Consider the following 27,879-nt stretch of genomic DNA (forward strand, 5'->3'; position numbering starts at 1 on the left):
AAAGTATATGGGAAATCTCTGTACTGTCCTCTCAATTTTGCTCTGAGCCTAAAACTGCTCTAAAAATAATCTTTTAAAAAGTACTAATTCAGAGTAATGAATTTTCTAATTAGTTTCCTATAAGCAGGAAGTGCTTCAAAACATTTGTTTTTGAATTTTAATAAACAGTGACTGGAGTGTATGTGTCAGAATGAGTGCATGTGTAAGACAGGACAGAGTGATCTTTCAGTTTTTCTCTGAGTCAAATGATACTCAACATTGACATCTCAAAAAAATAAGATGAATTCTCAGCACAATGTATTATAAAGTTACTCTGTGCTCAGAACACATTATTTAAAAATAACACATTTTATTTTCAAATTGTAATCAATAGAATCTTTGTAACTAAAAAAATTCTCATCTTCAATAGAAGTATTTTTATCTCACTTTGTTGAAACTTTGTGTCAAACATCTAGAATGAATGTTGAATAAATATGATCTAATTATAAGAATGCAATTTAACTGTGCACAGAATAACACAATCCAAGAAACTGTCTCTAGGCTTAACAAGGAAATGGTAAATCTTTGTAGAGAGTATCTCAATAACAAAACAAAATGAAAACACTAGCCCAGTTCCAATTATAGTGTATGAAACAAACTATTTTTAACTCTGGGTCTGTTAACTACTTTCCTTTAGGACTTCTAGCTACTATATTCAATCGATCCCTTGAACTTACCCTTCCTATCCATGTCCGCTGATTTTACCCTACATTTTTATCATCTTATGAGTAAATTGGTCAAAAAGCCTAATTGGTCTTCACTCCTCTAGCACCTCTCCTTGCCAGTGCAGAGTCTGCAGGTACAAGATTTACTCTCTTAAATGCACACAGCTAACTGTGCTTAATGCAGGATAAAAGTGATTCTCTTCTCAGCCAGATACCAAGTAATTTTTCCAATTTTGTATCACAATGCTCCACAATATTCCACAAGTGTACTGTGTACTTAATCATTTCCTGCCCCAGTTTGCTCTAATGATGCCATAGCATTTCTTTGTTTGGTTGTCTCTTTCTCTCTTCCGACAATTGTTATTCTATTTTTAAGGTCTAGTTCAAATGTTAGACTTTTAAGACTTCTTTGTGAACCTCAGGGACAAATTCTACGCTCTTGACAACATGCCCCCGATCATTTGTTTGTGCCCTCGCCACCCGTGCATGCCTCTGTTACCCCCACAGAGCCCATGTAGCCCTTTAAAGCAGTGATCAGTTCTTCTTCATTTTTGTATCTACAACATCTGACACACAGTAGGTTCAATAAATACACATTATTGCTTATCTTTGTGTTATGTATTTTACACACACACACAAATATGACTGAATTGGGCCTTTTGATCATTTGCCACTTTTTAATGAGCCTATTTCTTAGGTTTTTCTTCTGCATTTGAGTTAATAAAAGGGAAATGTTGGCTTAATTCATAAAAATAGCATCTGTAACTTCTCAGCCAGCCTTCTCTTATCTCCAGTAGGCCTCTTAACTACAGATGGATCTTAATTGCTCCTTAAATACATTTAACATTTATGTTTCCACAATATTGCCCACTAGCCATTTAGCACTTCTGTTGTTTTCTCATCCCAAATTCATCAACTCTACTACGAATTCTTACTACTCTTTAACACAGAAAAGCATAAAAATCAGTAGTTTGTTCATGAGTCGACATACATAAGTGCCAAGTTCAAATATTTGCCCTTTCAAGAAAAAGAATGAGCTAACAGAGTATAGCACGTGAACAAAATTCAAGTTGGTGAGCAGAGTAGCTAATATCAAATAATGGAAACGCATATCCAATGGGAGAGTTTATGGCGGCTCCTTCCTGTCTGGGGAAATGTTTAGTTATGTGTTCCACTGGGCCAAGGACAGACTGGTCCTTTCCAGACACTTACCCTCTGACAGCATGGATAAGTCTCAGTGACGGATAGGCAGTTCGCACTTTCAGTTTATTCTTGAGGATTAATGCATTAACCCATTCCACGTGCTTCTCTCCTCCTTTGACCATGAAAGCCGGGATCCAAAGGACGCTGTCATTCAGCATGGAAAGTCTGTGCACGAATTTTTCTCTGTCACTCTCATTCCGAAAGCCACCGAATGCTCTTTGTACAACGGATGGATTCATGGTAATAAAATCTGATTTAGTTCCCACATCTGCAGCAAACTCCACCACAGGGGCTAGATTACACCTGAAGAGGAAGAAATTAACGGACAAATGAGAAATAAATGTGAAACATTCACTCTTAAATGGTGTACATGAAAAGAAGAATGAGAACTGAGCATAGCTGTTTGTTTGTTTATTTACCCAGGTTGCTGAAAAAATGATCTGGTAAAATCACATCTTCAATACGTCACCATGCATCGGGAATATTGTCTTCAGGAAAGATGTGCGCTCCTAGTGCAGGGCTTAGGTTGTCATTTACAATAATCTGATATGTTGTCTAAGAATACTCTTTGCTGCTATAGTCATAAAACCACATGATATGAATTCCTAATAGGTGAATTTACGGTGGTAAATTTGGCTGTTGCCGTGCAGGAGGGAATCTAAACTACATGCTGTTCTATAAGTAAGTAAAACACATTAGACCTGATATTCCAATCTGCACCACTTGTCAAGCTAAAGTCATTTCAACAACTTTATAAAACATAAGTGAGTGACTATGGCTTTTCTGTATCCTGAGGTTAAGGGAAAACTGTAATTCCTTAGAGCATTTTACATAAACAAATTTATAATTGCTTTCTAGGGGCCTAAATGGGAAATAAAAGTAAGAAAAATGGAGTTATCACATTTAATATGCCTTTTTGAAATGTTAAGTAATGCATAAAAGCCCTTACTTTTAGGGACAAATATCTTTCTGTTCTTCTGAGGACATCCTCAAAACGCTTGTTTACCTGGCTCACAGGCCATGTGCCTTCTGGCGGGGAGGGGCAGATTGGTTGTCCTGTTCTCACAACTGGGCCTGGGCCTGATTCTGTTTTTGTAAGCTGATTTCTTTCTTGTATTACAGGAAAGCTTTGGAAAGCATCTTGAACTTGGTCTTCAAGAAATGTGTGATGCTATTTTGATTCTGTCACGTAGATCTTTGATGACTTAAAAAACAGTCTTTTATTTTAAAATATTTTAACTTGCTACAAAAGATAAATTTTAATTAATTGATTAGTAAAAATTAGATTTTTAGCAAACAAGATTTTCCTAATTTGGAAAAAAAATCATCTAAATCTATCCAATCTACACCGTCATGTAAACAAACACACACACACACACACACACACACACAGACTTTCTTCTTCCTTTCTTTTTCTTTCCTTGTACCAGCCTTTCGGGGGAAGGGAAAATAAACTGATTTCTTCTGTCTGCATTTTATAGATTTGACTACATTGTGAAAGTGTCTCATAATTCTCTTCCTTATGCATTTTTCCATATTCATTAAATGCTCAAACAAGATAAATTTAATTAAAAAGTAAAGTGTGTGCTCTGCTATTAAAAATACTGGCTTATGTGTCCTTCCTTGTCTCTTTTAAGTAATACATGTTATTCTTTTTAGATCTCTGAAAACATTTAGCTATCACAACAAGTATCTTTCATCTTATACAATTAAGCAAAGTCTATGTTATCCAAGATGAGCTACTTAAATAAAGCAAATAAAAAATTAACACATCATATTATTTAGAAATAATATTTTCAAGTTATGCATATTTAATTACGCCCACCATATCATTATGAGAGAGTATTTTTGTCTCTATCCATGATCCATGCACTATTTGACATTAGGTATTATTCATTCCCACCACCGTCAGAATATTATGAATGGGATTTCCTTGGAAAAGAACAGCTACCTGTGAGCAAAAGCCAAAGGGAACACATCTTACAGTAGAACTCATGGAAGACTGAGGACATGATAAACTTTGGAGTCCTAAACTATACTCCATACCAGCTTTAAAAGTAGGCTAAAATTCCAACCACGCAGGTTATAAGATGAAATTGGATACACTGTGGGGGTAATGGGTTCTGAACACCTTTATTACAGACACTTCTACTTCCTTAGATTAAAACATAGACAATACCGATTAATATCACAGTTAACATGTTCCTGTCAGGGGAGATAGCTTCAAATATATCTTTCTGTTATCAGCCATTCTTTTCAGAGGATTTCCACTATAGAAAAACAATATCTATACTTAATTTTCTCTATACTTATAAAAATTATCTGAGCCAACCCAGTTTAAGAGAACAAAAATAACATTCTACTGAATTACCTTTTCAGGAAAAAAAAATCAGTTACTTTATACTTTTCATTACTTTTTCTTATCACATATTTAAAAGCTACTCCACCCCCAAGTTTGCCAACACCTACTCTTTTTGGATTGACTAAGCACGTTTCTGAAACATGATTGTCTGGCCATGTGGTATTTAAAGCTAAAAAGACATTCATCAATAAGGTTGGGTATTGAAAAACAGGTACTTTCCACCTTGGAAGCAAAAGGAAACTAACAGAAGAAGATTTCTGGAGAACAGGGTAGAAGACAAAACATAGTTGATGCAATCGAAGAATGCTAAATGACTGTGGTGCTGACTAAAGGGATCCACATCAAAGAGTAATTCATCCACTTGAGCTTTATTGTAAAGTTTTTATGACCTAAGCATTGCCCAAACAGGCTTTCTGAGGGATGGAAACAGTGGTACTGAAAATAACATGACAGAAGGACACATAGTAAAATACGATCTATGCTGGCTCCAGGAGCCTGGCTGGTTCATTTTCCTTGGAGGGACTATGTCTAATTTTTCATTGGAAGGAAAGATTAACACCATGTCCACATGTGGCCAGTAAATTAACTACTCTGTGGTTGAGACAGATATTTAGTCATATAATTAGCTGAATACCACATAATCAGGGCAAGCAACAAGAAGGCCAAAATAAGCAACCAGCTGTGTTGTGCTCCAGCAATTCCGTAGACTTGTTGTGAACCTCATAGCCATAGGAGTAGCAACACTGCTGACTGAGCAAGATTATGAATAGATCTCCAGTCACATGCACTTAACCTTCCTTTCTTTAAATCTTCTTAGGGATCACAATATTCAAAAGTAGTCAGAATGTATAGCAAACATTTATGAAGTAAAACATTATTTTAGATGTTATTCTTAATCTCATAAAATTGAAGAGTGGACAATTTTTAAATGCTGGACTTTGTGAGTCAAAACTACTGAGTGCATAAGAATATTTAATATACTTAAGCTCTACGTCTTTGGCCAAATTAACTTCTTTTTACTGTCCGACTAGTTTTGACATAATAAAAACCTGAAGACATACACTGAATTAGGCATGTTGGCCAAATTGCCTGTTTACTCTAAACTGCCCAATTTTCAATTTATTTGTGCTTATTTTCCATCATTGCTGAAAAACCTGATGAAATGCAGCCAGGTCCTCCTGTTCCCTAGATCTCTGAAGTTTCTGCTGTGATCTCACGCTGGATGTTATTGCCTTCAATATTCCTTTTATGCAGAATTGAAGGTACTTCCCTTTATTTCAAGGCTATCTAGTTTTTTAATATTCATTTTAATATTAATTCATTTAATTTTTAAGGAAAGCAACACTTATTTCATGTATAACATCTCAAGATCACAGAATTCCCTAGGAAGACATATCTCTTGGACTTGTCCATATTCCCTGCATTTCTCTTATGTTATAGTTCAACAGTTTAAGCAACTAAGAGGTCCCTCCCTCAATAGCGCAACAGTTCTCTTGAGAGTTCATTTTGAAAATACTACACCATATGCTCAGAACTCTTTTCCCAGCTATCTTTTTTTTATAGTAATTTTTTACAATTATGTAATCTGCCAAAATACAATCTTTTCAGTTATTATTAGTAATATCAATAAGATAACGTTCATTCATTTAGCCACATCTTTAATCATTCCATGGTGCACCTTAAACATCTGTGCTACCTACAGGACTAGTTACCCACTATACTGAGTAAAACAGAGTGTACTGTGATATAGGAGGTTGTTAATTATTTCTTTACACATATGACATAGATTAAGTGAGAAGAAAACAAAACTGAGTGTATTAAAGGATAAATTATATTCTTTCTCACTACTAGTTGTTAATGTGCAGGCATGTTCCAAACACATGATTAGCATCCTTTTTGTCCTTTGGCCAACCCCACTGTGTGTCTGCAGCAGCCCTGAAACCCCGTAGCCTAAACCACCGTTGCCAATGGAGCTCCATTTGTCAACCAACCATGGAAAGGGACCGAGCCTCTTCTCTTTTCTACCCCAGAGGAAGCTTATGGTTCGCATCTATTCTCATCTTACTTTTGTACTTGAAGGGCCAAGAGAACAAATAATCTCTGATAGCTGGGTGTTTTAAGTTTTGCGGTTACCCTCTCAAAATTGCTGGGGGAAGCTGAAACATGCAGTCAGTCTTTCTGACTTCCTTGAGGTGAGGCAAGCAGGTACCAAACAGGCCTGAAACCAACCATGCTCGCATTACTTTGAAGTGAGGAGTAACTAAGGTCACAAAGTGGTTAAGAAATACGTCCTATGCCCTAGCTGGTTTGGCTCGGTGGTTAGAGCAGTGACCCACAGATTGAAAGGTTTCGGATTCAATTCTGGCTAAGGGCACACACCTCAGTCACGGGATTAATCCCTGACTCTGGTAGGGGCGAGTGCAAGAGGGAACCAATCGATGTGTCCCTCTCACATCAATATTTCTCACTCTCTCCCTTCTACTCTCTCTGAAAAACAATGGAAAAAATATCCTTGGGTGAGAATTAAAACAAAAAAAGAAATATGTCCTAGGCCATAGTGCATATAAAAGAAAAGCACAGCTACTTTAGAATAACTCCAGGACAGAAGTTTTAAATGACATTATTTTTACATGTGATCTCTTTCAGCATCAGAGGAAATGTTTATATGTTCATCATTCACCCCAGCTTCCTGTAGGAGAAACAGTATTTTACCATTTGGTCTCAGGTTATAGTCTCAGACTCCCAGGATGGAAGAATATTATATAAAGCAACTCAACCATAACACTCCCCAAATCCTAAGCAGTTATTAAACAAAGGGCTTTAGGTATATTAAATATGAAAATAATATTCATACTTCAGACCTCTTGAGGGAAAAGATTTTCAAAATGCTGGTAAAAGGATTAACTAATTGACATGACTTTTCAAAATATGAAGCGTAGGATTAACAGTTGATCTATATGTGATATACACCATTATGTGGTAAACAGAGTGTAAGAAATAGAGATGAAATATCATGCCGAAGATCTGCATTTTCAGTATGGTGGGTGAACACAAAAATACACACATCACATTTTATGCTTGCTGGTGAAATAACAAGAAAATCCTAAATGTGATAGAAATAAATACTAATGACACATATCTTGAAAATAACTGACTAAACAGAACAGGGACTTTTTCACAAATCCAGATTTGTTTACATTACTGGCAAGCTTTGGAAGAACAGTGTCATATTATTTCTAGGGAAATCACAGAAAGAAAAAAATCATGCTCTTTCTAAAAGACAAAGATCTGAATACTGAGAAATATGCTAGACTACGTCTTTCCCACACTACAGTCAAAACTGAAATGGAGTCGTTGGGCAAATCTGCTACAACTGCACACATATTATTTAATAACTTAGTTTTGGGGGCCTCAAGAGGAAAGCATGCCAAGAAATGCACCTGACAATATCCAATGCTGGCTTACTTTAAGGAATCAAAGTTGTTTAGCTTAGTTTCTACCCTCAGCCATCTTTTATTCAGTAGCTATATGAGCATTAGTGTTCACATTCCAATCCAGGTGACCTCAGCAAAGTTATGTAACATCTCTGCGATCCAACTTTTTCTATAATTGAGCCTATTAACACTGACTGGAATGCTATTGGGGGCGGGGAAAGGAAAAAATATCTAAATATCTTCTTAGAATTGCTTGCTTAGAGTTGGTAAAAAATATTAGCTCTTTCCTCTTACAACCTATTGTGAGAGTCAAGAGTATGCAGGCAATTTAAAGAGCATATCAAATAGGAAGAACTTACTGAGCAACAGTGTGGAAAAAATATTTATTTATAGGTCATTTAATAAATGATTTTGTTTGGAATTTAGGCACCCCGGAAGATAATTGGGGTTAGAATGGTTGATTTAATGGTTGATTGCATAACATCTTGAATATTAGACAGAACAAATCTGACACCATAGGTAATATGAAAACTTGAGAAGCTCATAGACCTGGCCAAGTGTACTTAAGAAGAATGGCTTGGGGTGGTGGACACACAATACAGTGTACAGATGATGTGCTATAGAATTTTGCACCTGAAAAGTGTATAATTTTGTTAACCAGTGTCACCCCAATAAATTCAATAAAAAAGTAGACTATGACATAAGTGTGTAAGAGAACTAGGCTCTACAATGAGAACTTTGAAACAGTTTATATATAAGGTAGTGAAGGTCTTTTATTATGATATTAAGAAGGACAACTAGGTTTCATTGAGCATGGATTATGTGCCAGAAACTCTTTTATTTCCTTTGCATGTAATACTATATGCATCTCTTACCATAATCCCATGAGACAGAAACTGAGTTGGGGTGAATTGTACAAGTTTACATAGCTTGTCAATAATAGAGGTAGGTTATAAGCTCTTAAATACTGTGCACCAGTTAATCCCTGTGAATGAAAAGGAAAAGTTTGACCACAGAACAAATTGAGAGAATTCGGTGACAAGTTCAGTTACGTTTGACTGTGATGTAGCTGTGGCTTTTATCAGCCCATTGATGTTGCTAATTCACGTGTCTGGTCTGAAAGTCTAGTTGGCTAAGATGGGGGTTTCATCTCTCCCCACTCTCCTGTAATCACGTATGAATTCAAATAAAAACTCTATAGCAAAATCAGTAGACTATATTCCCTTCCCTAAAATAAAATAAAAAATGTCCCAGATGAGACTAAGAAGTAAAGCCTATTCACTGAGTTTTATTTAGAAATAAATACACTTATCTTTTTTGTTTGAGATTTATTTCTTATAAAACGTGTTTGCACATTATGAAAAACTACATATGAACAAGTAATATTGCTGAAAGGACAAATATTCTTTAGCACTGGAACTCAGATCTAAAAATAATAAGGGGATCCTGAAATTACCTCAGAATATTAAGAGTACTGGAGGGCTATTAGTAACATCAATGAACTTAAATGTGACATGAAATCCAAACGTCTCCTCTGATGTAAAGCAATGGGTTAAAAGGAAGGCCTAAAAGTGCAGAGTTGAGCAAGACGTCAGCTCCACTAGGAAATTTGACTCCATAGGCCTATGCCTTAGACTGTCATGATTAACTCTAGCATATGAAAAGCAAGAGTTGGGGAAATGGGAAAAGGTGGCCACAGTCAGGTTTCCACAGTGAGCCCACATTTTTGATCAAGCTCAAGCTCAGTATTTATTATCCTTCTTGGAGCGCACTTTATTTTGAGTGGTGTTACTACCTACAAGTCCTCACCTATTTTTCAAGCAAGAATAGAGGAGGGGTAAAAGGAATAAGATGAGATGCAAAAGGAAAAAGTAAGACATGAGAAGGATAATGATGTTTATCCTCAATTTTTCTCAATTAAAAACAAGGTCTCCAGCTTCAGGTTGTCAGGGCATGGTTGTGAGCACTAAGCGATTTTTAAAGCAAGAGCTTTAACTGCTGTTCTCTACCTGAAGCTTGACAATATATTTACAAAAGTTCATAAACTTCATGAGCATTGTGAAAAACTTATTATACTACATGAATTTTCAAAGTAATTTAAATATGACCTACTCATTTTACCCTTTATTGTACTTAAGAATTTGCATGTGATTGTTTTATTTTTCACAAAAGTGAATCATGAATTATTCTAAATGTCATGTTCCCTAAAATTGTACATAGAATGAATACTAAACGTATCTTCTTAATCTTTCCTTTATAATTAAATAGTAGGATCATTTTAATTTTTCTGAAGTAGTCTGAAAGGAAATTTCTGACAGATGTTGAGAAATTTCTTGTCCATTGTCTTGGTAGAAATCCATGATTAGGATATTTAAGACAAGAGGGTAGGAAACCAAGGAAGAATTTTTAGAATGTATTTTTTAGTGTCTCTTGGCATAATCAGGGAACTGGGCTACTCCACTGATCAGTGGTTTCTGAGTATTAGTGTTTTATAGAGGAAAGAAATGATTGAGCATGGGTTTATGTTCTTAAAAATTGTTTTGCATTAAAAAGAAGAAAACAGAATTCCTCAACTATTATGGCTGATACTTTAATCAGCCATGCCAGAAAACCAAGGCAGATAAACCAGAATTTTTCTCTTTGCCAATGTATGGTGTTAATAAACTATGTACAACAAGGTCATTACACTGTCTGCTGGAAATATACCTGAGTTTTTTAACTTTTAGTGATTACCCTTCAAACTCGTCATAGTACCATTGCCTTGACATTTAATTTTCTTGTTTGTCCAATTATATTTTTTCTTTTTACTTTCCTAAAAGTAACAATCTAAGGTTGAGAAATGATTTCTCATTTAATACATACGATTTATTCAACAGTTGGTCGTGGAAAGACAGTAGTTTTAATGCCCAGAAAATTTAAGCATTCTGATACAAAACAAGCATTCAGAAAATTATCATGAGTGGATAAAAATAAATGTTTTATTTTCTGATATCATAGGTAGGCCAAGGCAACTTCACATTCATTACTTCATTTTTTTTTTTTTTTAAGTGGGTCTTTCTCATGCTTTCTTTTAGTGGAAAGTCACATTTTGCATTTGGCTGAAAGGTCTTGATCTCTATAGTTCTTTAATCTTCCATATCAGATTTATTACAAAGCCCTGAAAATTCCTCTCAGAAAATTTCTCCTGAATATATTCTCCATTTCTATTGGTATTTTCTTAGCTTAGGCACAGCCATGCTTCTTTGAACTATCATTACAATAATTTCCTAATTAATTATTTTTCAAACTATTAGCTAGACCCATTGGTGGATCATTAGTTAAATTTGGGGTCATTGATCAGCAATTTTGAACAAATGATAAAGAATAGAATGGATTATAATAGAAATTGTCAGGTTTTCTTGCATATAATTTTTTGCACATCATCTTACTATGCATCTTTATTAAACAACATTTGAAAATATTACTCTAACCAGTTCTTTAACACAAGGACTCCAACATTATCATCCTCTGTTTCAAGGATGGTATCACCTTATTAAAATGTACATTTGATCACATTACTATCCTAACCAAAAATCTTAAGTGATATCAGTCCAGGGCTTCATAACTTGTTCCTACCCTTACTTTCCAGAATTCTGTCTTTACACATATCATTGCTTATGTTAGATATGATTGGCATCAGACATTATAAATGTCCCTTTATTTATGATGTTGCATTTGCCTGACATGACCTTCCTCATGAAGTCATTCTAGCCTCTAATCTGAAGAAAAAAAAGTCATGACTATTGTTAAAACTCAAAGGTGAATATCCCTTGCAATGATTTCTTTGGCAGAACTAATTGCTTCCACTGCCATGTTCTAAAATATTTATTTATATCTTTATTCTACTATGTATTACATCCTGTCCTATTTAGTTGCTTATAGAGAGTTGATATCTTTAGAGTTAGGAGAGGTAGCCGTAATAATCATGAGAGTTTCTCTGGGCACTCTGCGTACGTGAAATGAGAACTATTTACAATGGTATTTGATCTCTCACACTGCTAGGGGCACCGCTGATGCTTTAAAAAGGCCTGAAAACATGCAGGCCATTGGGCCAGAGATTAACATAACAGAAAAATGGGTAATTTTGCTTATATATTTTCCTATCCAAAGGGGGCAGCCTCTCATGGGACAGTGATGATAAATGTCAAACAACAACAGCAAATTCTGCCACCCGGAGTAGGCCCCCAGGCTGTCAGTTTGTGAGCTCCACACTAAATCTTCTGATTCTCTGTACAATCACTTCAGTCTTTATTTTTAAGTGTTAGTTCTGTTTAGCATGTTAAAGATGTTCCATTAGAAAGTTGAAGTAATGTGTGTTTGGAAGGGTGAGCTAAAGAAAACAAGTGTGTGTTAAGATGAAAACTGCATTTTTAACCACAGTTGTTACAATGTTTAACTCTCAGAAGCTATGCTAACCAAAACAGATGAAAATTTGTTTTTAAAAATCATCCTTTCAAGTTGGAATTATTTAAAGTTAAACAAGAAATATGAACTACTTCACTGACGTACATATTTTAAGTGACTAGTGTTTTCTGAAAGCAGAACTATCATCATTCAAAAAATTAGGAAACTAGAGAATTTTAAAGTTTGATTTTGAAAAACATCCAGATTTTTTAAAACACTCAAGAGTCAAAATTTACCCATAAAAAAAGATGGTAGACAAGGATGGTAAGTGGAAAAAACTACAGTGGTTGGCATTCTTCCAATTGTTAGGTTCCTCCCCCCTTTATTTTATTAAAGTATAACAGTTTCAGTTTGTGCTTTGTAAAAATGAAACTCCCAGTTCTAACTGAATCCAGAGAGTGTTCTGCTTTTTGTTGAACATCATATAACATACTGAGTTATGCTTAAAAGTCTATTGTACATTACAATTATCCAGGAATTAGATATTAAAGAATAACTTAGATAATTAAAGAATATCTTTAATATAATAGGCACAAAATTAAGCTTCCCAAATAGTAATAGTTTTCTTAAATTACATATAGAAGATTATTTCTGGAGAATTTAAAAAAGTAAAGTGAAGGGCAAGGCATGTTAAGAAATTGCATAGGATTATTAGTAATGATCTCAATAATCCAGGCCAAAGAGCGTGGCCCGCACAGCCACATGATACTTCGATAAGATGATGTACACAAAGAATAAGGGCAAGAATATCCATAAAGATATGGCATTCCTCCAAAGGAAATTATTTTTCCTGTCTCAAAAGAACTGCCTTAAAACTAAGATTCTTCAATTTTATAATTAATTTCTTCTGTCTCCCTGGTAGCAATTCTTTATTTCTAGCTTTATTATTACAATTATCGTACTATTTTGTTATTTCTCTCTACATGTCTTTCTCTTTCATCAGACTGAAAACTCAAAGCACAGATCACATCATTTATCCCTATATCCCTAACACCTCCTGAGGTTCTGCAGACCTTGGTTTCTAGTGGCTGCTTGATAATAGTTTTTTTGGGGGGAAAAAATATCTGTTAAGTAATGCAGCAACAGATTAATGAAACTACTGCTTCATTTTAAAATGTCAAATAAATGTTTTTAATTTTTAATAATCATATTTAGGAGCCATATGTTTAATGTCAAAGGTCAAACTAGTATTCAAAAAATAATTATGGAATTCTAATTTTGAACACCTTTCCTAAACAATTTATGAATCACAGCAGAAATATCACTTCCAATTCTTTAGGGGATCACCATGCTTTTGACTCAAGACTGTGTTGTTTAGTCCAATCATTTATTTAATTCACTAACCATTATAAGAGCTAAGAGTTACTACCTACCTTGTGCCATACCTAAGTTATTCAAACCTAAAGAACAGCTATATAATTGAGTATCAATAATCATATTTTACAAATGAGTGGGGGAAGCTTCAGTTTACAAATCTTCAGAGCTGGGAGTTGAACCCAACTTTGAATCTGAAATTTAAATATAAATTTAAATATAAATATTAAATTATAATATAAATCCAGAATTTATTGCACAATATTGCAGATTAAAATGATTTTGATTATCCAAAATACATATTCTCTCCCTCTCTCTCTCTCTCTCTTTTTCTCTTTCTTTCACACGCACACACACACACACACACCGGACACTTGACACTAATGAGAAAACGCTCAAAACTATAGGCTACAAAACTCTATAAGTTGAATTTTTATGTTTGTTAAAAACATTTCATGCTTAATATAACTCAGGTGGTGTTAGAGTTGAAACCTGAGCCAAATTCTCCTAACTCCTAGTACATCACCGTAGCCATGTACACCTCAGATTTTAACATATTTTTTAAAACTAAAGTTACTCTCATTCCCAATTTAAAAGTTTATTTGTGTTCACTGCATGAGGAAGTATCACACACATTCACACACACACACACACACACACACACACACACACACACACACACACACACACACACACACACACCAGTACCAAAAACAGAAGTTAATCTAGTTTTCAAGCAGAAAGCACTTGTAACTCTCCCTCTAAAAGACAATCACTGTTAACATTTGATACCTTATTGACTGTTACTGTTTTTAAAAAAAAGTTTCCAGTAATGGCATAGTCAAATTATATACTGAACAAATTGTTTTCTGTGGTTCCAAGAATCTCAGTGGTTGCCAGTGAAGTAGGTATGGGAAGTGGGAAGTCTTATCTTCCAGAAAAATGTCAGAGCTCCTTTCCCAAAACTATACTAAATGATGTTGATGTGAAATAACTTCTCTATCCTTGTGATAACACTTCTACTTACTGGTTCTTTTTAAAATATTTTGTAGATGCCATGACCTTCCAAGAACCTGGCTTCATCACATTTTTAATAATCTATATGAATCATTACAATTCTCTGTACATTTCTTTGACTAAGAAGTCATACTGTTCTCCTGGTTTTAAGCCTTAACATTTGCCTGCATACATCAGGAGGAAAGGCAATACTCCTGCACCAAGAGAAACAAACAGCCAGGTCAGAGGATACAATATTAAGTGGAAAATGCTATTCCTCCAAGTTGACTGATGAGTAGGAAATCTATTTATAAAGCATGGCAACCAGAAGGAAAAAATTTAAACAACAATGCAAGTTGACAGGACCTGTTCCAAAGGTATCTATTGAATCATATGAAGATAGAGTCATGGAGTTTAGGGTACAGAAAGGAATTTATGAGTCCATCTAGTTCAACTGCCGCATTTGGCATTTCGGGAAATTGAAACCCAAAGTGGTTTACCTTATTGTTCAAAGTCACACAGCTATATTTAGCAGCAATGCCAGCAGGGGAGCCAGGTTGCTGAACTCTCAAATAAGCATTGTTTCAATTACACCTCATGGGGGAATATGTACTGCTTAGTAACGATGGCCATTTAACTGCAAATATTTATATTTTCCGTGTACCTAAGTCACAGATACAATTTTCTCAGCATGAATATTAATCCCATGCCATCAGAGGAAGAAAATTTTACACTTCCTCAATAACTATTTATACTTGGATTTATACTAGACCCTTTTTTAAAACAACAACAAAATCAGAAGATAGGGATTATTTTCTTCATATTAAATGTGAAGAAACTGGGGTTTAGAGAAGCAAAGAAATCACTTAAGACTGAATATATATATTCAAGCTGGAACTTGAAATCAGATCTACCTGATTTAAAGATTTATCTCATTTGGTTGAGATGTTAGCTCCCTTGAGAGAAAAGGTCTTGAGTCTCCTGCACACTTAACTGTCTTTAGAATATTTTGACATTCTTTTGACACACAGTAAGTATATGATAAAAGAGAAATTTTCACAGATGATCTATAGATCACAACTGGAGAAACTGCTCAAAGATATAAAGTCAGCTTAGTTTTTCATTATTTAGTATTTCTTTGATTTGCTTAAATTGTTTTTCCCAGCTTTAGTGAGATATAACTGACAAGAAATGTGTAAGTTTAAGGTATACAACATGGTGATTTGATATACTTATATGTATTGTGAAATAATTGCCAGAATAGAGTGAGTTAACGCATTCATCACCTAACAAACATAGTTATCATATTTTTGTGGTGTTATTTGTTGTTCAACTGGTTTGTCAGCCTAAACACTTTTTCTGTCTTTCATGCTACGTCCTCAAAATTTGAAATGTCCCCTAATTGAGACAATCTCTCATTGGTCTTTATGTTTCAGAGTATACATGCAACTAAAAATCTATTTATCTAGGGCAACACTGACTGTTATTTCTAATTGAAAAAGATAAGCATTTCCCATGTAAATTTGAGTAGGAGAAAATAAAAGCTCTGTTATTGATTCCTTCTCCAACTTACTGTGTACACTCAGGAAAGTCACTTGAAACTCTGTTATATGGGAAAATGTAGCTTGCTAACCCAATCCTAACTACCTCAGAGGAACCAATGGAAAATTATTCAGAATCTTCAAGATTCATTTTCTGTCTCCAAAAAAAAAGTTACATTTTAAAATGTAGCATATTCATGTTCATTCTCATTTCTAGTTTCCATTTATTATACACTTCATGTATCATTCCTTGGTTTTCCTCATTTGCTTCCATGTCTATCCCCACTGTCACTGTTTTGCTTTGCCGTTTATTATATTTACCTTTAGACTCTTTTCAGTATTACCATCTCTGTCTTCCACTAATTTATCTATCACCTAGAAATCTTCCAAATTTTAAATTTGATCAGGCCACTCCTCAACTGAGTGGCTTCAGAGATCACATGCAAAATTAAGCCCAACCTCCATAGCAAGAAATAATGGACCCTGCATTACCTGTCTCTCAGCCTCCCTCTCTAACCTAGCCTCTTCCATTGATCCACACAGCCCTCTAGTCCAGCATGCTGAAACTACTCCTGGACCTGGGAAAGCCACTTTCCCCATGCCCAGGTCCCTTTGTGCATTACAGATCCCTCCCCTCCCCTCCCCTCCCCTCCCCTCCCCTCCCCTCCCCTCCCCTCCCCTCCCCTCCCCTCCCCTCCCCTCCCCTCCCCTCCCCTCCCCTCCCCTCCCCTCCTCTCCCCTCCCCTCCCTTCCCCTCTGTTTCCCACATCTTTCATCTTCAGGACCCAACTCAAGGGCTGCCTCTCTCAGGAAATCACCCTTGGCCATCCGCTCATGTCCCCTTTCTGCCTCATTGCCAGTGCCTTCTACTCTGTGCGCCTCTGATAAAGCAACCTGCACATTATTAGTTCATTACTCTATCTCCTCCACCAGACTGCGATCATCTCAATGCAGAGGCTGCTCTCCATTTCTGTATCTTCACCTCCCGATACATAGGCTAATAAAAGAGTGAAGGAGCTAATGAATAAATTATATGAAAGGTCAAAGCTATACTATCCCTTAAAACAACAGATACTGAAAGTTTGTATTTGGCTTTGAAATACATATGTTGGGCCTAGGTCCACTTGCAGATGGGCTTGATAGATGCAAGATAACAAAGACTTTAAACCCAAAACTGAAACCATAGTTTGAAATCTATGGGAGGGCTGATTAATTGCCCATTTACTAAGCTCATTAGATGTCAGGGAAGAACGATCTCTATAATATTTTACATTAGTATAATCATAACATCTTAGCTTGGTTTATCATCTTGCTCTGTCCTATGACTTGGGTTTTATCATATTTTGCCTCATCTAGTGTTTTCCTTACTGAGTGCTCTTTCTTATCTTTGATTTATTTATTATCATGGTCCTTCCATCTGCAAATATGTCATGCTTCTGACCTCTAAGTATGTTCCTCCTCTGCTTATAGCAACAGCAACAAAACCTCAACAGAAATAAACGAACAAACCAACAAACCAATACACTCTAAGAGTCTTTGTTGGACTACAGGATACCATGTAAACCATTAACATGGTTTAGTAATCCTGCACCATTTAAGACCAAAACACCTTGCCATTTCCCCTATCACAGTGTTGCTCATTATGAATGTGATAACAGAATGGGAACAAACTCTGTCTTATCCAAAGACCACAGAAAGCATTTGTTTTTGTGCTTACTGGGACTTGTGCCTTAGATTCCTCTTTTCCATTTGTTGAATGACTAATAATTCAGATGTATTATGTATTACTCATCCTATCTTGTAGGGCATTAGAAAAATGCCTTTCTACTTAAATAATTGTTCACATTTGCTTAGATTCTTGGAACTGGAAATAGTGAATAGAGAAATACATTATTTTTAAAGCTTGGTAGACATCAACTTGATTTTTAGAAAAGTTTTATCAATTTACATTTTTGAAAGCAACTTTGCACTAAATACTAAGAATTTTTAGAGTTCTTCCTGGATTGATAGATGAGTAATTGTATCTTTTTATAATATTCTATTTTTAGAAAATGAAATAAATATTTTAAGAAAATATTTTAAAATTTAAAATAGTTTATCAGTTATTGTCATTTCTATTTAAAAAATTATCTATTGTAAATAAAATATCTTTATTCAAGGAGTGACATGATTGAAAGAAAAAAGTTAGTGCCTTACCTCACATCACAAGATAAAAGAAATGCCATATTTAGTTTTAAGTTGAATTTTAAAACCATAAATAATAAAAATAAAATAAAAATTATGATTCGTACCCAGACAAACATTTTATAATTCAAGTCAACAGACTTGAATTATAGTTTAAGAAATTTTAAATTTTCATTGATCAAAAATATGAATAATATAATAAATAAAAAGAAGGTAACAAATATAAGCAGCAAACATCACATAACCAATGTTGCTATCCCTAAAATATAAAGTAGCTATTTTAATCAATAAAAAACATTTTAAATCTTTATAATTCCCCGGACCTGGATCCCTACCAGAAACTTAGTTGTTCGCAGTTCAAACATCTGAGTTAAGGACAAACGTGTTCCCTGTGAGAGTGGCTGGGAAAGAATCACAGCCATTCTGTGAACGCATAGAAAAGCAGGCGTTTTTTCCCCTCTCCCAGAAAAGAGTCTGTTTTGCTATGAAAGAGGAGGCAGTCATAGAAGGTCAAGAGGATGATTTAAAGTTTGCTGTAAATTACCCGCTAGTGGAAAACGAGCAATTGATTGAGTTATAAAACTACGTTGTCCCCGTCAAGCCAAGTCAATTCCACCATCTTTCTCTTTTGTAAAACATATCATCCCTTCTCTTATTGAAGCTAGATCATAATAGAGTAAAACATGTTTATCTTATTACCTTAGTTTCCTGAAGAAATATATACATTCACTACAACTATCTCTAAGTTTATGTACTTGGATTTGGGTGGGGGAGTAGAATAGAGAACATGGAATGAGGTTTTTTTCTCCATCATCTCTCAGTATCAATGTTAGGAAATATTTAAATATTTTTTTCTTTCATTAGAACACCACTATTGTTAATTTATAAAATTCTTTACTATAGAAAGTACAAAGATTGGAATGTACTTTTTTTGTAAATATACACGGGAGTAAATTATCTTAAGAATGTTAAAAGTAACTGCAGGAAAATTTAAAAGCACATTAAAATTATTTTGCAAAATCTAAAGCACTTTTCATGCCTAAGTAGTTGTATTCTTTAATGTAAGATACATACTGTTCCAATATTTTACTACACAAAGTAAAAAAATAACACCACCTAAAACGATACTTTGAAACAGAGTGCATTAAGGTAGCTTTCTAAATTTATTCTCTCTCTTTTTTTGGGGGGGGGTCTGTGGTGATATGTAAATGATATATGCTGTCTTCTAAACTCTGAGTTCTTGAAATTTTACAGCGTACCTTTAGATAAATAAGTACACATGGGGTGAACTTAGGGCAGGGGTTTTTGTAATGGCAATTCTATCACTCTGTGGGCTGAGTAGGTAAATTATAATACCCTAGGTACAGAGAAATAGTTTATACAATATTCTCAGTTTCCAAATTAGAAATAAAACTAAAGTATAGGAAGGTGTCCAACTTCATCCGATATTACTTACAATGAACTCTGCTTGGACTCTTGGACTCCCTATATTGAGTGAAGGATTTCCTGTACAGCATTAATATTCATACTCTCTCCCCCCGTTCTTAAAATGTATTGTTTGTAATTCTAAAGATTATTCATTATTTAGAGTTGTTCTGGAATATTTAACAGACTTCAGATAAAATTCTCTGAACAGTCTTATTCAGTGTTGGGACCACACCTATTCTCCCTTCCAAAGACTTTGTAAGTCATTCTGCATTGAAATAATAGAGAAATCATAAAAAATATTTTAAATTTACCATGTGTTTCCAGAAACTTCTTGTTTCAGAGATTTTCTCTGACCCCACTCAACTCCAGACCTCCTTCAGGAAGGAATGCACAAATAATCATTTCTATAAGTGTGCTCCACTCATGACTGGCCCATGGTTGGCACTCATAAAGGATTGTTGTATGAGTAAACTACTGTTCTATTGGTACCTTTGAAATAATAATTTTTAAAAATATATCTTTATTGATTTCAGAGAGAGGAAAGGAGAGAGAGAGAGGCAGAAGCATCAATGATGAGAGTCACTGATTGGCTGCCTCCTGCAGGCCCCTTACTGGGGATCGAGCCCCCAAACCAGGCATGTGCCCTGACCAGGAATCGGGAACTTCTGGATCTTCAGCCAATGCTCAACCACTAAGCCATGCTGGCCAGACTGAGATAATAAATTAATGTTTACCTGTTAACAGATTATTTTCATTTTAATGCCCATAAGAATAATGCCAAAGAAATGTGTTTCAATAAGTAGAATTGTAGTTAATATGACACCTGAGTGGGAGAAGGATTTTAGGGAATCATTTGTGGAGTCCTCTAAATTTACTGGCCCTATAAGTACTGGTATAAAGGAATGTTTCATAATTTTAAAATCACATATATTTTTCATTCTTTTGTCTGCACACATCGTTATAAATGATGTTAAAAGTGTAACTTTAGTTGAATATTTGGAATGTCTTTTTATCAGTTAACAATGCCACTGTTAGGCCTAAAATTGCACTTTTCTTTACTTAAAACACCATAGATATAGATGCTATTTGAAGAAAAGAAGAGCTCATCCCAAAGAAAAAAAGAAAATATTGGATATAAAATTATATATCGGCAGGACATTTTTTGTATAGATCCTGACCTGTACCTACTCTATGGATGCAGAAGAACATAAAGGAAAGTCACAGTTTCCTCCCATTTCAAAGCCGCACACCCAGAGAATTCAAAATGCCTATCAATATTTAAAGGAGTAGGTCTAATGAATAACATTAAAATATTATTTCCTTTCTTGCCATTTGTGACATGAATGGAACTTGAGGGTATTATGCTAAATGAAAAAAGTCAGACAGAGAAAGACAAATACTATACAATATCACTTACATGTGACATCTAAAAAAGCTAAACTTATAGAAATGAGAGCAGAATAATGTTTATCAGGGCTGGAGGTTGGGAGAAATTAGTAGGGCTAATTTCAAGGGCTACAAACTTCCAGTTAGAAGATGAATAAGTTCCGGGTATCTAATGTACAACATTGTGACTATAGTTAACAGTCCTGTATTATATGCTTGAAAGTTGCTAAGAGAGTAGATCTTAAATGTTCTCATCACCAAAAGGAAATAGTAAATATGCAACCTGAAGGAGGTGTTCATAAAGCAATATATGAGTGTATTAAATCAACACATCGCACACCTTAAACTTACACAATGTTATATGTCAATTATATCTCAATAAAGCTAGAAAAATTAAATATAATATTTCTTTTATACTCCCATTTCCTTTTCTTCTCATGAAGATGGAACAAGGTATATAACTGACATAGCAATGCCAGATTAAATTATATCACATTAAATTAAACAGCATCACAAGAGCTTTATCATCCTGAAGTAATATTTTCTATCAGAGAGGATTGCAGGTCAAGAGAAGTAAGATTTTCAACTTGAGGGCGTGACTGACCACCCGTGATTCTCTGTCTTGGCCAACCTTCCTTTCTTGCAACAATTGAGATTCCTTGAGGGTTGCACATACAAAAAATACTGACCAAGTGGACATAACACTATTTTTTGAATTATGGTTTTAGACATTTTTATTAAAAAATAAAATTATTTATCTTGTTTATTTTTCTTTTATTTAGGTATATGTGTATATGAATCCTAGACTTTACAAATCAGTTCACTACGTAGGCAGTCATTAGGGAACCAAAACTAGGCTTTGATTTTTATTTATTTATTTAACGTTAAACATCATGTAAAGATGTTGATCAGGGCCTCTATTTTGTGTAATAGCCCACCGAAACCAGCACTTAATTGATGATACAAACAACCACTGAGGGAGTATCCCTTGTAGGAGAGGAAATGCATGACAGTGTATGTGTGTGTGTGTGTTTATGTAGAGCTACCATTATATGCCAAACATAAATGTGGGTACTTTCCACAGGCTTATTGGAAAATATGTGTGGGGAATATTAAAAGTCATGTTCTCCACAACTACACTTTATAGGACAATAATGCCATCTGTATGCCCCTTGCCCTCATCCCACAATAGAAGAACTATTTGGAGCAAGAAATTCCTTTTGCATTCAACAGTGCATTCTGGTACATCATTTTTAAAAAGATGGTATTTTATTTCTTTAAAGCTTTTTTACAAAATATAAAGGTGAAGTTTAAAATCTAATTAATATCCAATTAAGATTTTATCTAAAATAATGCTTTGGTTTATAAAGCTAGAGGTCAACTTAAATATAATACCTAGATGGATCTAATCCTTGAGGGGTCACTGAACTAGTTAGTGCCCTCTACGAGCAAACCAGGCGTAATTTATCTCCTAACAAGCTTATTATCTAACAGAAAAAGTGGGAACCAAACTGGGAACACAGGCTATACACACAAACAACTAACCAAAACTATTTCTATGCAAGTACACACACAATATATCCCTGGGAAAGTGAAAAATTTGAAATATTCTATAGATTGTTACTAAAATTTTAACAATTTTAATAAGTTTGATATGGATGGCTATGATTGAGTTTTAAATCAAAATATTCTTCTTGATGTTCTAGGGTTAGAAGAGACACATGTATAATAACAAAGGCCATACATACTTGGGGAAGGAAACAGTTTCTGGCACAGAGACAATGAGACAGAATGCCATGAGAAGGACACAGCTTTAGAAGGCCGGAGGTGTGGTCTTCAATGTTGTGTCACTGAAGAAGCTTGTGTCCATGAGACTCAAAAAAAAAAAAAAATTCCCCAAGTAGCTATTATACAACAAAGATGGTTTTCCTGAAAGGTTATTTGTTTCTAATGATAAGTGGGTTCTTGACAAAGTTGTTCTTGGAAAATCAGAAATCTAATCCTGAGCTACATTTCCTAATACAAACTTTAATCTGGAGCATTCCAATTTCTATTTTTGAAAACTAGTAATAATGGGGGAAAGGAAAAAAATATGGTGATAATTTTCATGTCTTCATTAAGATGCTTATCCTTATTTTTTTATACTTCTTGGTAAGAACATAACACAGTTATAGACTCATAGGATTGGTCATCATTTGGTTCTTGTTAAATAAATTTTTTAAATAATCATAGCTTAGAAAAATATAAAGAACTTCTTGAAGGTCTCTTCCTAAAAGCACTCTACCATTTGCAAATGCTCAAATACCAGTAAGTGACTTGCAACAAGTAAATAAATTCTGGAGATCTAATGCCCAGCATAGTGATTAACAATATTGTATTACAAACTTGAAATCTCCAAAATACTAGATCTTAATTGTTCTCACCACAAAAAAGAAGTGATAATTATGTAACCTGATAGAAGTTTTAACAAACACTTATGGTCTTAATTTCAGAGTCAGATGTGGGGCCGATTCTCAAGAGTTATATAGATCCCAATGCTAAAGCTGAGGAGTGTACAAACAAGGATTGGTCCCATTTGGATCCTATATTCTCCAGTATCAATCAACTTAAAAAATTCTCTTCTTTAGACTCCAACAATTTCTATTGTGCTCTAACCTCTTTACTTATTTATTTTACCTGCCCTCTGTCTCTTTGGAAATGTAGCTTTGCTTTTCTTCACAACCATACTCCACACAGGCTTCGATGTCTAAAGCTCATTACCTCCACTTCCATTGTCATTCCCTCATCAAATATTTTTACCTCCTCTTTGGATACAACTTTGTTTGTACGTCTACATGTTGTCAGGGTTTTCCTCTCAGTCCAATTTAACAGTTCAGGTTTTAAAGGCTCAACTGATGTCAAATAAATTTCTGACCCTACCTCCAACTGAGAAAAGGTAAGCTAATAAGGCCAAATGTTTGTAGATATGTATTCATTGTGTGAATTATATTCACCTGATAGTGTACTATCATGATTTTTCTTGGCTCTCATTTTATAAAAAAATATTGACTATTTATGATGAATACTTATATAATCACTTATATTTATTTTTAAAAGATTATTTCAAGATCTATACTTTCACGGGCTGGATTCCAGTATATTCAAGACTTCAGGTTATTTGTCAACATGGCAAATCAGAATATTTTTTATCTATCTTTATATTGCTCCATTTCACATTTCAGTATCCATTCAGCAAATTTTCCTAAAGAACTAAAACGAGCAAAAAAATCTGTTCAGACATATAACTTGGGAATTTAAAAATCACTAATATTTATGATGCCATCACAATCCCATTTCTACTGTTGTGTTTGCTTTAGTTAATTAAAAGTTAACCAAGCATATGACTCATCAAATATCTGTTTATCATCAAAGAAAAACAAACAGGTGTGTTTAATTATGTGTGAAAACTCAAAAACCAAAATATACTAATGTACACAAATACCACGTATAAAGAATAATGAAGACATTTGGCCTAATGTATCAAAGATAAACTTATTAAATTGTATTCTTGCAATCTGCTAAATAATTAGCATTATAAAGTAAAATTAGCTTACATATATTACTTCAGTGCATATTAATGTTCATAATGTTTATAAAGAAATAAATATAATGTATTTAATTTAAAGATAATTATGAATAGAATTAATTAGGTGAATTCATTCACAAATATAATTATTTTTCATACTCATGAATAAATTAATATTCAATTAATCAATATAAAGAAGAAATAGTAAGAGAAACTTTTCCTATGTAGTATCAAATCTAATAAAATTGCCATTTGGCAAAAAAATGCTGGTATGAATCTTTTTTTTCAATGATGCAATAATTTTAATTTTACATTTCAAGGTAAATGTAAATTTAGACGCTACACAGAAAAAGCATAGATAAATTTTTTTTGAGCTTTCAATAATCCTTAATATTAACTTTAGCTTTAAACATTTCTGCCAGTTTTGTACTTCTAAATTAAACATCTTTGAAGAAATTATGATCTAGGAAAAGAAGAAAGCTCACCTTATTACAAAATCATGATTGTCAATCTCCTTTCCACATTCACTATCTAGCAGGATGCCAGAGTTTCCAACAACCGCACAGGTCTTAAATCTGCGATTTTTCATTGGTGAAACTTCAGGGAGGAGGCTATGCAGATCCTGAGAAATATTCAGTGTCCGGCGCCTGTCAAGCACATAGTGGATGACATCACCAGGCTTAAAACTGCTCTTGACCACTGAGACATCTCGTTCTGCATCTAGGAAACGAAGAATGTTCTTCCTATATTTGAAATAAAAATTCTTCTATTAATGTCAGCAAATCAAAGAATTGGTGATATCATTTACAAAGCACCATATGATAGAATGTAAATTGGTAAATTACTAATCTTAAATTGTGATTTGGTAATTAAAGCAGCTAATTAAATAGATTCTATAGAAAATAGAATACATATTTAAAAAATCATTTCCCCATACTTTCTCAATGATTTTCTAAGTAAATACGGTATATATGCCCATTTGTGGAGTGAAAAAAACGCTCCCTCATCTATGAAAATATATAGAAAAATTAGTTTAGTAAATAAAATACAATTGTCATGACTTAACTTTGCATAACTGGATATACTGATAGCTTTGATTTCCTATAAGTCATCTATTTTGTTTAATATTGTCTAGTTAAGGTGAATAGAAATAACTTGAAAGCATTTGGAATTACACCTTAATAAACTCTGTTAAAATAACTGAACTTTCCAATTAACCTATATACATTTACCCAAATTATGTGTATATTATAACTCTTTGAAGAAGAATTAAAGCTATAGCATTATATGTATATAGAAGCTTCCTTCCAGGCTCAAGGATCCAAGAAGAAATATGGGTACATTAGAGGAAAAGATTGACAGAGCGCTGGACGCACGTATGGAAGCAGCTGCTGATTTTCCTTAGTGTTCTTTCTTATCTTCTTCCCTTTAGTATATGCATCTTCTAAGTTTTAATTGAGCACATGGATGCTCAACTAGAAAATTTCCAAGTTTTCAAACCCAAGTGGAGCTGGATTTGGTCATGTGTCTGCTTTCTTAAGTCGTATATGAGTGAATCATGAGCATGACTATATGAGAGAAAAATAAATTTTCAACTTGCCTAATCCACTGTATTTTAAGGTCTCTTTTTAAAGGAAGCTTGGCCTATCCCATAACTGATAAAGAAATTGATAAAAGATGTGAGATGCTACTTAAACATATATGCATATGTTAAGTTTGATGATGGAAAATGAAAATACAGATATAGTGGGCTAGCTAGAAAACTAGTGACCCTTGGCATGAGATAGCAAGCTCCTGATAAAACTGTGGTCTGTAATAATTCAGAAGTCATAGTTTATATCTAAAAACCTGTTATTCTTGAAGAATTGGTTAAAAAGTGTCTATGTGTTGTTTGTTCCTTTGATCAAGGTCCTAAAAGATTAGCGAAGTTAGGCATGAAATAGCCAAATTGCAAGCTGAGATGAAAAGAAAAATCTCTGGTAATGACCTACAATCTAAACTGTGTGAGAGTCTAGAAATTGGGACCTCTCAAATGTTTCTAATGCCCCAGTGAGCAAGAGATGCAGCTACAAGTCAGAGCCACCCCAGCAGCAAGAGGGACATTGCCTTCCCACCTAAGTGTATCCATTCAAATGACTTAAGAGTATAGCTGCCGTTAAGCTGAGGGAGCCAGGAGACTGAAGAGCCCTGCACAGAAGAAATTTTGGGGTGGGGTTAATTATACCAGGAACTAACTACAAAGAAGTCGCCCAGCCCGGCCAGGAGTGGCTCATCGGTTGAGCATCCACCTAGGACCTGGGAGATCGCAGTTCAATTCCCGGTCAGGCCACATGTCAGGGCACATGTCAGGGCACATGTCAGGGCACATGTCCAGGTTGCGGGCTGGATCCCCAGTTGAGGGTGTGCAGGAGGCAGCTGATCAATGACAACTATGTTCCTCTCTCCCTCTCCCTTCCTCTCTCTGAAATCAATAAAGATATATTTAAAAAAAAAAAAAAAAAAAAGTAGCCCAGGAGAGTAATACGTTTTCCAGGGAATTATATTGCCAAAGAAACTATGAACCTGGCCTGCAAAGTCTGGGATTGCTTGATTCTTAAATTACCAAACATACCAGCTAGAAGCAATGTGAGAAAGCTTTTCCTAGGTTGAGAGTTGGATATTATTTACTAAAGTGCACTTACTGCAGTTTGTATTTTCACAGCTAAAAGCAAAGCCGTTATTATAACATTCAAGATATGACAGACATATTTTTCCTCTAGTGCTAGTATTGTTTAAGCGCCATCATAATTCATACACTTTGTTACTGAGCACAAAATATGGTCTCTCCCATCCCTCCACCAAAAGGCTAATTTTCCAAATCACACTCATAAGCCAGAAGCATGACTAGCACAGAGGGGATGAAAAGAGCTAATACATATCTTCCTTTTGTTTTCTTTATTTTTGGCTTCCTTTAAATAGGTCCCAGTTTACTGTGTGGCATAATTAGAAAACCAGGTGATGAAAAGCTATTTCACCAGATTTTATAAGAAGTATCCTGACACCTCTCTGGAAAAGAAAGAATTCTGTGAAAAATTTTCCTCAAATATTTGGAATATCAGGTTCATAAGGAGTGGAACTTGGAAAGGAAAACCTGTATACATGCCCTACAAATGAAATTTAAAAATTAATAGAAATACTATCAGTCACCATAACAGTTTAAAGTTAAAAAAAGTACAAATTATATGAGAACTCCCAGCGAATTCAGTAACTATAGGACATAGGAATTGCAAAAAATTGAGAAGTTTTTCATTATATTAAGTAAATAGGATTTTTAACAACT

At 34.5% G+C, this 27,879-nt stretch overlaps 1 protein-coding gene across 1 annotated transcript in view; it reads right to left on the minus strand.

The window, feature by feature from the left end:
- ST8SIA4 (ST8 alpha-N-acetyl-neuraminide alpha-2,8-sialyltransferase 4) overlaps positions 1 to 27,879 on the minus strand; it is an 83,686-nt gene that overhangs the window by 40,500 nt on the left and 15,307 nt on the right. Inside the window, exons 3-4 of the mRNA XM_016221993.2 lie at positions 25,046 to 25,303; positions 1,917 to 2,210 (exon numbers count right to left, since the gene is read on the minus strand). Coding sequence (XP_016077479.1) covers positions 1,917 to 2,210; positions 25,046 to 25,303 — 552 coding nt within the window. The remainder of the gene's footprint in view (positions 1 to 1,916; positions 2,211 to 25,045; positions 25,304 to 27,879) is intronic.

Source organism: Miniopterus natalensis, chromosome 3 (assembly GCF_054644295.1).
Source record: "Miniopterus natalensis isolate mMinNat1 chromosome 3, mMinNat1.hap1, whole genome shotgun sequence".
Classification (NCBI taxonomy): Eukaryota; Metazoa; Chordata; class Mammalia; order Chiroptera; family Miniopteridae; genus Miniopterus; species Miniopterus natalensis.